The 15,741-nt window shown below is 38.0% G+C and overlaps 1 protein-coding gene across 1 annotated transcript in view; it reads left to right on the top strand.

Moving 5' to 3' along the window:
- Positions 1–1,677: 1,677 nt before the first annotated feature.
- Positions 1,678–15,741, top strand: part of CCDC171 (coiled-coil domain containing 171) — a 222,465-nt gene continuing 208,401 nt past the window's right edge. Inside the window, 4 exon segments of the mRNA XM_070736888.1 lie at positions 1,678–1,876; positions 3,898–4,056; positions 7,288–7,414; positions 13,157–13,331. Coding sequence (XP_070592989.1) covers positions 4,016–4,056; positions 7,288–7,414; positions 13,157–13,331 — 343 coding nt within the window. The 5' untranslated portion in view covers positions 1,678–1,876; positions 3,898–4,015.

The raw sequence follows: 15,741 nt of genomic DNA, 5'->3' as shown, positions 1-15,741 counted from the left end.
AGAGGAAAGGATATATGAATGGGAGAAAAGATATATAAAATATAGGAGAGACAATTGGACAGGGGACGGAAGGCACACTAGTGCACTTATGCTCGCCCCTTACTGACCTCTACGGAATCTGGAGAAGTCAACCGTGGAAAGTCTAAGGGAAAAATGTTGGGGGTTGGGGGTTGACACCACGGAGTCTGGTAATGAGTTCCACACTTCAACAACTCGATTGCTAAAGTCATATTTTTTACAGTCAAGTTTGGAGCGGTTGATATTCAGTTTGAACCTGTTGCGTGCTCTTGTGTTATTGCGGTTGAAGCTGAAGTAGTTGACAGGCATATCAACCACAGTGGACCCATTTAAGATTGTCTGTTTTCCAGGGACCTATGAGGCCTGATGATATAACTAGTTCTTGAAGACTTTCTAAAAGATTGCAGGGCTGAAGGTTGCCTAACTTTGTGGGGAATGGGGAGAATGTTGTGTAGGGTGGGTACCATGGCAGAGAAGGCTGGCCTGAGCCCAAATACAAGTTCCTGGCCTATGGAATTTGTAATCTGCCTTCACTACCAATGGGCTGATGTAGTTGGGGAAATGCAGGAACTGAAATTGGGCCTGAGACAGATTAGAACCAACATAGCTTATGAAGCTGAAGAGTTATATGTGTTCTTCAAGGAGCCTGTGACTCTGCATTCTGCACCAGTTGAAGCTTCTGGATACTCTTCAAGGGCAGCCCCATGTAAAGCACATTACAGTAGTCCAATCTGGAAGTGACTAGGGCCTGTTGGACTTGAGTGGAGCCTCCTGATAAAAGAAGGAGTACAACTGATCAAAGAAGTAGTACAATTGCATAACATGAAGCTATGCAATGCTCCCCCCAGCCACAACCTCCACCAGTTCTTTGAGGATTAGTGAATCCAGGTGCCCAAGATTATGCACCAGATTTGTCTGGGGCAGTATGACCAGATCAGCATCAAAAATCATACACAGCAGTAGATTAAGCTAGACAGCGCTGTCAAACTTCTGGCCTGTAGGCTGGATGTGGCACGTACTGCCCATGTTAGCCAAGGGGGGGAAAAGTCCCATATATCACGTGGTGCTGTGATGCCATGAGTTTGGCACCCCTGAGCTAGCAGTATTTTGTGGAGACTAAGATCAGAAGTGGGGTCTTTGCAATACACTCTTGAAAAGTAATGATTTATTAGATTCACTGAACAAAATTAACTTTATATACAATTCTAATCAAATGACACTCAGCAAAACTGCAGTATATTTTCTATTTTAAAAAAGTAAATCAAAGATTTATTTTTTATTTTGAATATTACAATTGCAATTTAATAAAAAAAATACGTAAAACAATTTGGAAATAAATTCCACTGAATCCAGGAAGTTAAATTTTTAGTACCCGTGCATAGTGCCTAGGACTGCAGACAACTCGCGTATCTACTTTTCTCCTCATCCATTATTACCGCCAACCTGTTAACAGCGCCTATATTATAATTTGTTAAAGCGGCAAACAGAGCGGGAGCAAACTCTTTAACAACACGCTCCTTTAGCGCATGCTCTGTTTAGCTAATTGAAGCCAACAGAGCGCGGGCGAATAATCCTCCCGTTTAGAATTCGTTACGTCACAATTCCACATTCTTCCAATGGGTAGTCTGAGACCGGAAGACGACGCGAAAGCCTCTGAGAGAACCGCTAGCAATGGCTCTCTAACCGGAAAAAGCCGTTGTAAAGACAGTCAGGATGGATGTCCGGGCTTTTGTGTTACTCTCTGGGTCCTAAAGCCCGCCTATTAAGAAAAAAACCCGGTGCCTTGCAGATTTGTTCATATCCGACAGCTTGGCGATCTCATGATTCCTGCTTTCAAATACAGGCGCGGCAAAAACAGGTACGAAGATGGGAGGGCGGCAGATTTCGACCGTGGTGTTATGGTAGATTAGTAAGAGGGAAGAGTTGGAAACCAAGAGGAGGAGGAGGAATGTTTTGCTTGGGCTGAAGACAGATACGCCAAAGATGTGTTGCAAATCTCCGTCGGTTAATCCGGATTGATCAAGGAGGTGTGAAACGGATTACAAGCAGCGGTAAATCCGGCAAATCCCCCAACGATTGTTGCCCTTATAAGGAGGAATACCCGTATATAGGAAGCAGGATGAAAATAATATAAATTCACTTGTGGAGTATTCCGTAGCCCCGAGACCGGTATAATGAGGAAACTGCCACTTGTTGAACCCTTTGCAGTTTTTCGAAAACTATGAGTTAGATCAATAGTGTGTGAAAAGTTATCCCGACGTGAACTTTCTCTATATCAGGGGTAGGCAAAGTTGGCTCTTCTATGACATGTGGACTTCAACTCCCAGAATTCCTGAGCTAGCATGATTGGCTCAGGAATTCTGGGAGTTGAAGTCTACAAGTTATAGAAGAGCCAACTTTGCTTATCCCTGCTCTATATAAACGACAGAAATTTGACAACGTACAAATGACACCTTCAGCCTCTCTTTCAAAGAAGCTTTCCTGGTAGATGGTATAAGATCTTAACTCTATACCAATTGATTTAACGATGGTTCCGAAATAAGACCTGTTGCTAAGCAACTTGACTTGAGCACAGGAATGAAGCTGAGAGTAGCTTGATGGTGATTCTTTAACTGGGTATGATTTTGGCATCTGTCTATTTAGCAAACATTAGAGTGATGGGTTGTATCCAGAGTTCCACCCTATCAGCCCTTTGAGGTTGGCTGGGTTGGGAAACAGACCCTCCCAAAGATTCCAGAAATGCCACTTTATTGTTGCACTCTGTAATAACTGAGTCTTGAAAAATTGACATATTGTCCCTCTATCAAAAAGGATCAAGGTGGAGCAATCTTGGGTTTCTTATTCTCTTTCCCTTTCAAGGGTAAGCTGATATTTACACAGCAGCTGTTGATAATACTCTCTCCAAGTCCATTTTGTACTCACACACTCTGTACTTACACACTTTATACCAGGGTTCCCAAACTATGAGAGTTAGTTATCACTGGATCCCAGTTTACTGCAAAATATTTTTGTTTTGAACAATTGCGGCTAAGATAGTCCAAAATGGAATCCTTTGGACGTAATGACCTTCTCAAAATCTCCATTCAGAAGACAGATAGGGATAATGGGAAGCTGTACAGCTAGATGACATGATAGCTCCATCACTAGATTTTTGAAAGAAATGATTAGAGAGCCATTGGTCCAGAATGGTATAAGGTCTCCTGCTTGAACAGGGGGGTTGACTAGAAAACCTCCAATGTCCTTTCCAACTCTGTTGTACTATTACCGAAAAGTTGGGAAAGGCTGTATGAGGCATTCATTTTTAACCAGTGAATTGGGAGCCACTTGTTGAATTGTGTTGCCACTAACAATTTCTTATGTTGCTTTTTCAAACTGAACAATGAGACTAGCATATTTATTTTATTTCCTAAATTTATATCCCATGTTTTCTTTAGGACTCAAAAGTAGCTTGCACCGGAATTTGCATTTTATCCTTATAATAATAACCTTGTGGTAGGTAGGTCTGAGAGAGAGCAAGTTCCTGTGTTTAAGGATGGTCTATCCAGTCTTGGTCTAACATTTTAATTTATAAAGCCACATTGGCTAATTTATTGGTTGTAGTGGCAAAATGAGAAAATTAAAAATGCAACCTACTATTCAAAAAGGTACTTCTGAGTGCATCCTAAATGTCTATTATTTTTAAAGATCCGACAAGATTTGTATTTTTTCTTGCAGTAATCCCTTAAAGGTCATATTATGACTTTGGATTATCATTGCTGGCTTCAGTAAACTATTGGGCATATACGTTAATAATAAAAAATTCTACAATTTGTGATGAAATCGAAATACATTGCAAAAAATGGCATGACTGAGATATTTATTTAAATCTCTGTGTTGTAGGTTTTATGTGACTTCAAGAAGTCGGAAAACGAGTAATGTTTGAAAACTTGTGTAGACAATATTACCTATGAAAATAGCATTGTATGTTCATAGAACGTAAAGCAGAAAATTAGTTGTAATGGATTCTCAAGTGAATTACTCAGTCTGTGAAATGAAACGGTGAGTTTGATTCCTATAATTAACAAAAAATACAGTTATGAAAATTTCTATTATGTGAGTAGTACTCTTGACCATGCAAATTTCTGCCATTTTCTGGTTCGATGATATGAAATTACTAATAGAATGTTAACTGCAGGAAATACAAATTTGGGAAAAAAACATTTAGTATAGATGGCAATTGAGAATGTACAAAGCATGCTGTTAATGCTTCATAATTTCAGATTTCACAGTTTGCTGTAGTACAGGGTGCATTCCAAAAGTAATGCAAATTTTTAAAAGTAATTCATTGAACGGATTTGCACAAACACTTAAAATTCTTCAAAGTACTGTCCTTGGGCCTCTATACATTTTTTCCAGCGACTCTGCCATGACCGGGATGCACCATGGAAGGCGTCTTCGGGGACCTCTCGCAAGGTCTTCGTCACGGCTGATTGGATCTCTTCTATGGACAAAAAATGCACCTTGCCACAACGCGCTATGAGTCTGTGAGTTCCTGGCCAAACACCAGGTGCCAATGCTGCCCCACCCACTATAGTCCTGACGTCGCCCCAGCAGACTTCTTTTTTGTTCCCAGCCCTGAAAGGAAACCATTTTTCGTCTATAGAAGAAATCCAACCAGCCGTGACGAAGACCTTGTGAGAGGTCCCCGAAGACGTCTTCCATGGCATGTACCAGTCATGGCAGAGTCGCTGAAAAAATGTGTAGACAGCACTTTGAAGAATTTTAAGTGTTTGTGCAAATCTGTTCATTAAATTACTTTGAAAAAATGTATTATTACTTTTGGAATGCACCCTGTATTACTGTAGTAGCTGCCAGATAATTAAGCCATCCATAGTGCTGGTATCTTAGTGAAAATTCAACTTTCTGTAAGCTTGTGTTACCTTACTGTAGTTGCTTTTAGAAGTAACTCCACACACCTGCATCACAAAATCATTAGCAAATTTTGGTTGGAAATAACACACAAATATAGGATTGTGCTATAAATGTATCTAAGACTACATTCCTTGATAAAGCATTTCTGCAATTCCTTTAAGAATACCGGTAGCAAAATACTGATATACATAAATACTGTACATATAAACATATACTATAACTCCTCCCCCATGTATACCTACACTTTTGATGGTTTTCAACCCAGTTTTGCTAATTAACAAAAGAACACTTAAAGTAAAAAGATAACTTATTTTCAGAATTTTGTATTTTACTTATCAAATACAATGGCAACTATTAGGGTAACAAAATGGATAAAATTGCAGCTTCTGGTCTAATGAACAGGACCATTTCAACTGTGAGATTGAAGTTATTCAGACAAATGTACTTAGTCCCCTTTAGAAGTTTGTTTCCATTTTCTCTTCAAGATGTGATATTTCATTAAATCTTTTAACAAATTTGCATATTGCTTACTGATAATTTAGCAGGTTTCTTTGTAAAATGGGGCAGTTTGGCTTTTCCTCGTTTCATGTTTACATTTTTATTTTCCTGCTTACTATCATGTTATGTCATGTGTGTTTCATCATTTTTATCCCTGAATCGTTCTGCCAGTCACTTTGTTATATGAAAAGTGGATGCTGTAGTTTAAAATGTTGCTTAATTTTCCATGTATGGTATACTATTTAAAATAAAATGGGTATTTTAGCACACTTCCTCAACTGCCAATGCAAAGGGGAAAAAAACCTTTTGTTATTCTATTGGAGTGGTTGCCATAGTTACCTCGGTAACTTAGATATAAGATTTCGTTTTGTTTTGTTTTTTATTTGAGAAGCTGAATGTGAATTAAAAATTATATGCAACTTTTATATATTTTATTTATTTTTATGTATTGTTTGTTTGTCAAGTACATATTGGTGGTATACAAAGATGTAAAATGTTTTTATACATGATACTAGTAAAATAGAAACATTAGGTCAGGGGAGGGATGCATGTCCCTTACTGACCTCTTAGGAATCGGGAGAGGTCAACAGTGGATGTCTAAGGGTAAAGTTTGGGGGATTAGGTGATGGGGTTTGATTATATTTTGGTGCCTAAAAAGATAACATTAAGAGAGTTATGTGTGTGCATCTTCCAGTAATTATGAGTTAATAGTAATTAGAGTTGAGGTTGGATTCATTAGGGTAAACTTGTTTTCCTTTGACATCAAGGAAGCCAGTCAACATCTCCCTCTGTTTCTTATTAAATGAATGTATAGGGGCTGGCAAAATGCAAAACATCTACAGTGTTCCCTCGATTTTCGTGGGGGATGCGTTCCGAGACCGCCCGCGAAAGTTGAATTTCCGCGAAGTAGAGATGCGGAAGTAAATACACCATTTTTGGCTATGAACAATATCCCAAGCCTTCCCTTAACACTTTAAACCCCTAAAGTGCAATTTCCCATTCCCTTAGCAACCATTTAGATCATTACTCACCATGTTTATTTATTAAAGTTTATTTAAAAAAATATTTATTAAAGGCAGATGAAAGTTTGGCGATGACATACGACGTCATCGGGCAGGAAAAACCGTCGTACAGGGGAAAAACCCGCAAAGTATTTTTTAATTAATATTTTTTAAAAACCGTGGTATAGACTTTTCGCGAAGTTCGAACCCGCGAAAATCGAGGGAACACTATATACTTTAAAAGCTATCCACACCAAATATTTTATTCTGTTGCAGTTATCCTGATAAGCCATTCCTCCTGGACTTTCCCCTTCTACAAAATTATTAGAACTGCATTATTAATGATCAATGCTGCCATATTTTTCTAAGTAGAGTAGAACAAAATAAGCATTATTTTTAATTCTATTTCTTCAAGAGAGAGAAAGTAACAGATGTAAGGTTTGAAAGAGGTCAACTTTTATCATGAGCCGCATAATTTGTGTTTATTTTTACCCCGCATTTCTCAGGGTGACTCACAACCATAGATATATGTGTTGTTGTTATATTATATGCAGCCGAATTTTTAAATGAGTACAGTCAGTTAGAATTAAATACAAAAAGCTGATAATCTTTAAAACGTCCTTCAGTGAACTGCAGACGCAGATCTAGGTAGCTTCAGATACATTCCTGAATGCAGTGGTTGTGAACAGTTCCATTAATAGCCACCTCCGGAGTATATTACCTTGGAAACAAATCTTATAAATTGAATGGGATTTAGGTCTGAGTAAGAAATTCAACCTTGCTGCATCGATTATTTGAAAATTCAGAACTGGTATGACTGAGACCATTCGTGGTGAAAAGCCCTTGTATTTTTAAACAGGAACTTTGGAAAGACATATCTCCACAAGCACCGTGAAGCTGAGGTGGAGACAAAGGAAGATCTGAGAAGAAAGCTCCATGAAGCTAAGAAAGATAAACTCGACATCACTGCTAAGCATAATGCAGAGGTAACCATTTCATTGTTGTCGGGCTGGGTGTGCAACATTGTCATACAAACTACTCATCCTGTTGATGTCGAAGGATGGGCTACTCCAACTTGCCACATTTCTGATGTATCTAAAGGACTACATCGGCCTTCTACAATAATGCTAATGAAGGGATTTGTATTAGACTTGTGCATTCTTGGACTCTGATTTAAAAGAACTTCTCTCAATCTCGTCTCAGTCAAGTCTTTGTGGTATTAATGTTACTACATCTCTTAGAGCAGTTATAGTATTTTTTCATTTTGCAGGCTCACACAAAAGCTTAAAAGAGGAAGCTGCTTTAATGAGTACCAGAGGTACTGTGCTTCATGTGATCGAAAGCACTTTTAAGTTCTAATCAGAACATGGAAAATCATATTTCCATGAGATTTCCATAAGATACTTCGAATGTTTCTTCACCCCACTTGGATTTTTTCCACCTTTTTTTTATATTAGGAAAGTGAACACAAGAACAAGGGGACACAATCTGAAGTTAGTTGGGGGAAAGATCAAAAGTAACATGAGAAAATATTATTTTACTGAAAGAGTAGTAGATCCTTGGAACAAACTTCCAGCAGACGTGGTAGATAAATCCACAGTAACTGAATTTAAAAATGCCTGGGATAAAGATATATCCATCCTAAGATAAAATACAGAAAATAGTATAAGGGCAGATTAGATGGACCATGCGGTCTTTTTCTGCCGTCAGACTTCTATGTTTCTATGTTTCTATATGAGAAACCAGAATATGGGTATAATTCTCATGGGAATAAAACTTCATTTATCTTTAAAAAAATAAATGATGGTTGCATGAGACTAAAATAACTCAATAATCTACCTTAGTGGGGCCTTGTAAGTTAGGGCCTTCTAGCATTTAAAAAAATTGTTGTATATAATTTGCTTTTCACGGTTGGGTCCTCATCAAGAATTAGTTTCTAATGTAACATTTTTGATTGTTTTTTATTTATAGAATGGTATTAATAAAATATGTTTTATTATACAGTATTATACAATGCATTATGTTATTTTGGTACAGCTGTATTTATACAGTATTGACTAGGTATTAATAACACTCTAAGATATAGATGATTTAGACCAGTGTTTCTCAACCTTGGCAACTTGAAGATATCTGGACTTCAACTCCCAGAATTCCACAGCCAGCATTTGCTGGCTGGGGAATTCTGGGAGTTGAAGTCCAAATGTCTTCAAGTTGCCAAGGTTGGGAAACATGGATTTAGACTATTAAAAAGAAAAAGGAACGTCATGTATATACTTGTGTAGGCTTTCGTGAGCTGTATCTGTTGGACAGCATTATGCTTCAGGTTTTAGTGATAGTGGTGTAGAAAACAGATTTCCTGATCTTTCACTGGGAACTCTACAGCTGCCATCCACAATTGCCAGGAAATGTCAGTCAATCTATTTTCCAGACCATCATCACTAAACTCTGAAGCCCATCACTGCCTAAAAGGTATTAACTGTTTAAGATGTTGATCTTAATAAACATAGGATTATTTAGCTTTTACAACCAAAGCTGAATGTAAGGGGATTGTTGTTTAAGAAATACAAGTCAAAAATTCCCTAGGGTTCGTGGAGTTAATTATGTACTCAATGAGATTCCTGCTGTTATTTCCATGTTGCTTGTAATTTAATTCCTGTTGGACTTGGAAGGAGGCTGGGGATAATGCATTTCTTCTCAATGGATGAATAGCCTGAAGGCTGCATGCAGCTTCCCACTCATTGAGATTGCTCTGCAGAAATTCAGCAGCGAAATTAGGACAATTTGATTTCTTGATTTTTGCATGTTTTCTAGGCTTTGCAGTGGCTTTAAATATAGGAATAGAAACTGTTTGCCTCTCTGTGACCTCCTGTTCCTACTTTTATTCTCCTCCGTGTAAAAAAACAACTCAGAAAAAAATAGCTTCATAAAGCTACCTACCTTCTTCTCACTTCACAAGTATGAATTGATAATCTCCCGCCAACTTTATAAAGTTGGGGTGCTAAGATAAGCTCCCCAGTTTTCAAAAGTGGAATATTTTAAAAGAAAGCAATCTCCAATGTTATTTCACGCTGAACTGCATTGCAGTGATGACTGGAAGGTGATTGTGTAATAACACTTTCCAGTCATGTAATAGGATCAAAAGTGATCATGTAATAACAAGGATATAGGATATCTCAACATTAAAACTGATTGGGACCAGCAACTCCATTGCTAAACAATTCAATTTAATTCAATTCAATGTATTAGATTTGTATGCCGCGCCTCTCTGAAGACTCGGGGTGGCTCACAACAACGATAAAAACAATATTATAATGGCACAAATCTAATATTAAGAATAACTAAAAACTCTATCATAATTAAAAACCAAACAGCACATACATACCAAACATAAATTATAATGAGCCTGGGGAAAAGATGTCTCAAATCCCCCATGCCTGGTGGTATAGGTGGGTCTTAAGTAGTTTACGGAAGACAAGGTGGGTGGGAGCAGTTCTAATCTCCGGGGGGAGTTGATTCCAGAGGGCCGGGGCCGCCACAGAGAAGGCTCTTCCCCTGGGGCCCACCAGACGACATTGTTTAGTCGACGGGACCCGGAGAAGGCCAACTCTGTGGGATCTTATCGGCCGCTGGGATTCGTGCAGTAGCAGGCGGTTCCGGAGGTACTCTGGTCCAATGCCATGAAGGGCTTTAAAGGTCATGACCAACACTTTGAATTGTGACCGGAAACTGATCGGCAGCCAGTGCAGGCAGTTGTTAAGTGAAATATCACATGACCATGTCTGACTTATGATACCAGCTCCACCATGGTTGCTAAGAAAATTACTTGCAGTTGTTCAATGCAGCATTACATTTACTATCACTTGAAAGTTACTGCTGGCTTCCTGATTCATTTTACTTGGCTGTTAAGATTGCAAATGGAGATCATGTAAGCCTGGAACTATTGTAAGTTCAAGGACTGGTTGTAAATCTACTTTTTCAACACTGTGGTAAGTTTGAACAATAGCTAAATAGGCTAGTCGCCAAGGACTACCTGTATAAAATGATTTAGAGCACAAAGTGAAAATAAGAAAGAGTGTTGACGTGCAAAGCCTATCTTTCATTGCATATGAAGTCTTGTTAATTCAACAGTGAAGAAAACACTTCAACAACAAGTGGAAATTTTAAACTTAAAATCAGCTAGCTAAGCAGCATTCAAATGATATGAACACTTGAAGTGAAAAGGTTACAGACATTATGAACGGAAGTATGATGAATTTCATGCAAATCTTCGTAGTAATTTAATAGATTTAAACTTTCATGTTCTAATTTTCACAACGCGAAAGTGAATTGTGAAGTTGCTGGTGATAGTAGTAATGCAGCAAAGACCTGCATCCTGATGTTAAAAGAAGCTATCAATGATACTGATGAAACATCACAGTAGATCCTTAGCTTTGATGGCACAGAATTATTCTGGAAGAGAGCTTCAGAAAAGATATACCCTTCCAAAGAGGAAAAGATAATGCAAGCTTTTAAGGCTGTGAAATACCAATACCAATTTCCGGTCACAATTCAAAGTGTTGGTTATGACCTATAAAGCCCTTCATGGCATCGGACCAGAATATCTCCGGGACCGCCTTCTGCCGCACGAATCCCAGCGACCGGTTAGGTCCCACAGAGTTGGCCTTCTCTGGGTCCCGTCGACTAAGCAATGTCGTTGGCGGGATCCAGGAGAAGAGCCTTCTCTGTGGCGGCCCTGACCCTCTGGAACCAGCTCCCCCCAGATATCAGAGTTGCCCCCACCCTCCTTGCCTTTCGCAAGCTCCATAAAACCCACCTTTGTCGTCAGGCATGGGGGAATTGAAATTTCCCTTCCCCCTAGGCTTATAGAATGTATACATGGTATGCTTGTATGTATGAGTGGTTCTTTAAATTGGGTTTTTAAAGATTATTTTTAATATTAGATTTGTTTACATTGTCTTTTTATATAGTCTTCGGAGAGGGGCGGCATACAAATCTAATAAATACAAATACAAAATACAAATACATTCTTTTGACAGGAGCTATTACAGCAGGGGATGACAAACTAAAACTGTTTATCATTGAAAAACCTCCATTTAAAGGCATCAAGAAGACTGTCCTTTCAATCTATTCTATGCATTATTGTTCAAATCTAAAAGCTTGGACCTCAACAGCTAGAATTTCTAGACTGGTGATTCATCAGTTGTTTTATTCCTGAGGGGGAAAACACACTGCAGAGAGTGGGGACATACCATTCAAGATTTCGTTTTGAATTTTATGGATTTGTAATATTTTAGAATAAATATATTAATTTTCAAGTAGGTAATTTAACAATCATGTAAAGCAATGGTCAGATTCAAATAATTTAATACCCAGTTCTCTGTCCTAATGACCTGCTGGGGGGGCGTGGCCATGGTGGATGTGGCCGGTGAGTGTGTGATATAGGCAGCACTTGCCCTCCTGCACACCCCTGGAAGCAAAAATGGGCTGTAGGTTGGACACACCGCCCCCGCCCCATTTTTGGCCTAGGAGGCCTCCTTGAACTTACCTGGAAGCCAAAATGGGGAGTGTGGGGACTCCTGCAAGAGGCAGGGAGGGGTGGAGCCAGCCAGCAATTTAACTACTGGTTTGCCCGAACCAGCTGAATCCCACCACTAATGTAAAGGCATTTTGGCATCTTAACAATAGGTGAAGGAAGGGGGCAAAAAGGAAAATCAAAATGATTTTCATAAACTCTTCAATGCAATTTGTTTCAAAGCATCTAAGTGTAAAGAGTTACCATATTTTTTGTAGTATAAGATGCACTGGAGTATAAGACGCACCTAGATTTTAGAGGTGGAAAACAAGGAAAAAAGTATTCTGAACCAAATGGTGTAGTAACATATTATTTAATAAAATAGCAGTGTAGCAGAATACTTTTTACAAATATGTATACCTTTATATAAACGTACACTTTTTACAAACTTCAAAATTGACAGCTCTAGGACTACTGGACTTCACCTCCCAGAATTCCTCCTCCAGTCATGCTAGCTCAGGACTGGGAGTTAAAGTCTACAAGTCTTAAACTTGCCAAGTTTGAAGATCTTTGCATCCCTAACGCAGGAGTCTTTAAACTTGACAGCTTTAACACTAGTGGACTTCAACTCCCAGAATTCCTCCTCCAGTCATACTTGAAGGGTAATTAGAAGGCAAAAACATGGGGGTTTTGCCCATTTTGTTCGCAAAAATGGGGTGGACAAAGGGTCTGGGAAGCCTGCAGAAAACTCTTGAATGCTAGGAGATGGCAAAAGTTCCCCCATTTTTGTAAAAAAACCGGGCTCTTTTTCATCCATTTTTTCATATTTGGGGCATTTTTGCCTTCCCCCAGTCCCCAGGAGCTCTCTGCAGGCCTCCCAGACTGTTTTCCCACCCCATTTTTGTGAAAAAATGGGCAAAGACAAGGCCATGCTGGAGGGTGGCAAAAACAAGGCCATTTTTGCTATCCCCCAGCATCCAAGAACTCTCTGCAAGCTTATGAGACCCTCTGTCCAAAAATGGGATGCAGGGACGGGGCTTTGGGACAGCACAAACGGCTGTATTCTGTGTATAAGATGCACTGACATTTCCACCCTCTTTTAGGAGGGAAAAAGGTGCATCTTATACTCTGAAAAATACGCTACATAATATGAGTATTCAAAAAAATAATTTATGAGTAAAGTTACATGCAATAAAAAAAATTATTTCATTTATAGCTATCAAACTATGAAAGCCAGATTGCAAAACTACGAGCAGATGTTGAGAAGAGTGAAGCTGTCCGACAAAGTCTGGAGTATGAATTAGCTGTAGCAAGAAAAGAAGTTGGTATAGAACGGTATTCATCGGAAGAAAAATTAGGCGGAGCAAATAAACAAATAGAACAGCTACAAGGTAAAATTGAGAATATTTTCAATAAATCACGAACGTATTTGTAAACATTTTCCCTATGAACGTAATTCAGTAACAGTGTTTTTCTGGCATAAATAGGGAGTCATTATTTTAGGAACACCTTATAATTTTCAGGTGTAAATCTCCTCAGTCTTTCACATTTTGTTACAATTTTTAAACTGTGACACATTTTCATAGACAGTTTCATTGATTCTGAACTTAAAGCCTATTTTTTTAATAAAATGTAATGTTTTAATTTGTAACTTCTATATTATTTGCTTGGGCTCTTTGTATGTGTGATGCAATCATTTTTAATTTTATTTTGTTTTCAACAGCATGTGCTAACGGTTTAGAAAAATGATTAACAAAATGACATTTGTAATATCTATATTTTCTAAACCTTATATTTTAGTAATATTTTATTATCCATCACTAATATAGTACCTGTTATACTTTAATGCAGTAAATACATCAGAATTATTATTTTTATTGTGTCCTGATTCTAACATTCCATTCCATTCCATTCCTTTTTTCTTGCTTATGTTTAATCGAATAATATTTATATGTAGCTTCATAGCATCCTATATTATACATTTCAATTTCTACCTGCTTATTAATTTAGAAATATTTCTGGATTTCTTAAAAAAATTATCATTAACCTCATTTGGTTTTAATAACAAGAAAGTCAGTACTGTATATAAATTAAAAATGGGAAAATATTTGGTCTCCAAGTCAATTTTGAAATTATTGTGATTCTGTTGGGTACTCATTACTACCTAATTAAAAAGATATTAACATGTTGATTATGTTGTATACTTGGCTGAAAAGCAACTTTAAACCATAGCTAGTTGATTATTTGCTTTCCAAGTATAATGACTGATGCCAAGTTAAGCAAATTCATAATTTACATATAACTAGTAGCATTTCCCCCGCTTTAAATTTACTTTTTTCTATAAATCCATTAAATTTTAGATTCTTTTTCCTGACCAGCATTAATTGTCTGTTCCTGCATTCCTGCAGTTGTTTATAAAATGTTTATGTAAAAAAAGGTACATGCTCCTTGTTGGGGCTGTAGATTGCCTCCAATATATCTGTCTCTATCTGTCTTACTGTGGTCTTAACAAGACACTGCAGGACAGTATCTTGTCTAACACATCTTACTGTCAGCCTTGGCTACTTAGGGATAAACCTATGACATCTTCAAGATTTATACATTGTCATTTTAATTTCATTGTTTTAAAGGACCTGGCTTACTGTATTTTTCAGAGTACAAGACACATCAGAATATAAGACACACTATAGTTTTGGGGGAGGAAAATAGGGAAAGAAATCTACCTACCAGGTATTCATCTGGCTAGTGTCCTTAGTCTGGTCAGCTTCTGTACATTATTTTATTATTATTATTATTATTATTATTATTATTATTATTATTATTATTATTATTAATTGGATTTGTATGCCGCCCCTCTCCGCAGACTCGGGGCGGCTAACAACAACGATAAAAACAGCATGTACAATCCAATTAATAAAACAACTAAAAACCCTTATTATAAAAGCAAAACATACACACAAACATTCATACCACGATGAGTATGTCTTTCCCATACCTAGTCATTATAATGAAAATTTAGCATGCATAGAAGGAAACTGAGAAAATATGCTACTCCAGCATGATTGTTCCATCCCAAGTCTCTTCATAATTTGGGGAGAATGAGGTATTTCACGAGCACTTATTCTTTGTTTATCTTGAATCTTCCTTCAAAGTTAGACTGAGATTGCGCCAGGCACTACCTTACGGATGTATGTATATGATTTCCTCAGGGTGACACTCCCATGATGCGAGACCCCACGAGGGAGGATGCACTCCTCTGTCAATTTCTGGGTCTCAGCATCCCAACACAGCACTGTGGCGATGACATCATGCTTCTCATCCCGTCCTCCAGTAATAAACAGTTTGTCGTTGCAAGGAGCAATCCCACAACTAGCACATTCATGGTTTAACTGAGTCACAAGGCATCACATATCTTTGAGTGGGCTGTAAGAATAAACTGCTTTCATTGCCCCACCCACAACATAAATGTGGTCATGCAAGGTTGCAGCATTTATCCTCTGGTTAGGGCTGAAAAAAACTTTTTGGGAGGGAGTACCAATGAAAACAAGCCTGCAAGCAAGGAAGGTCGTTAGCACCTTGTTAGGGCTGGGGAAAAAAGGCTTCGAAAAAAGCTATACAGTGTTCCCTCGATTTTCGCGGGTTCGAACGTCGCGAATAGCCTATACCACGGTTTTTCAAAAAATATTAATTAAAAAATACTTCGCTGTTTTTTTCCTATACCACGGTTTTTCCCACCTGATGACGTCATATGTCATCGTCAAACTAATAATTTTTGCAAATAAATAACAAAAAAAATAATTA

Source organism: Erythrolamprus reginae, chromosome 2 (assembly GCF_031021105.1).
Source record: "Erythrolamprus reginae isolate rEryReg1 chromosome 2, rEryReg1.hap1, whole genome shotgun sequence".
Classification (NCBI taxonomy): Eukaryota; Metazoa; Chordata; class Lepidosauria; order Squamata; family Dipsadidae; genus Erythrolamprus; species Erythrolamprus reginae.
This window is presented reverse-complemented; position numbering and strand designations above follow the sequence as displayed.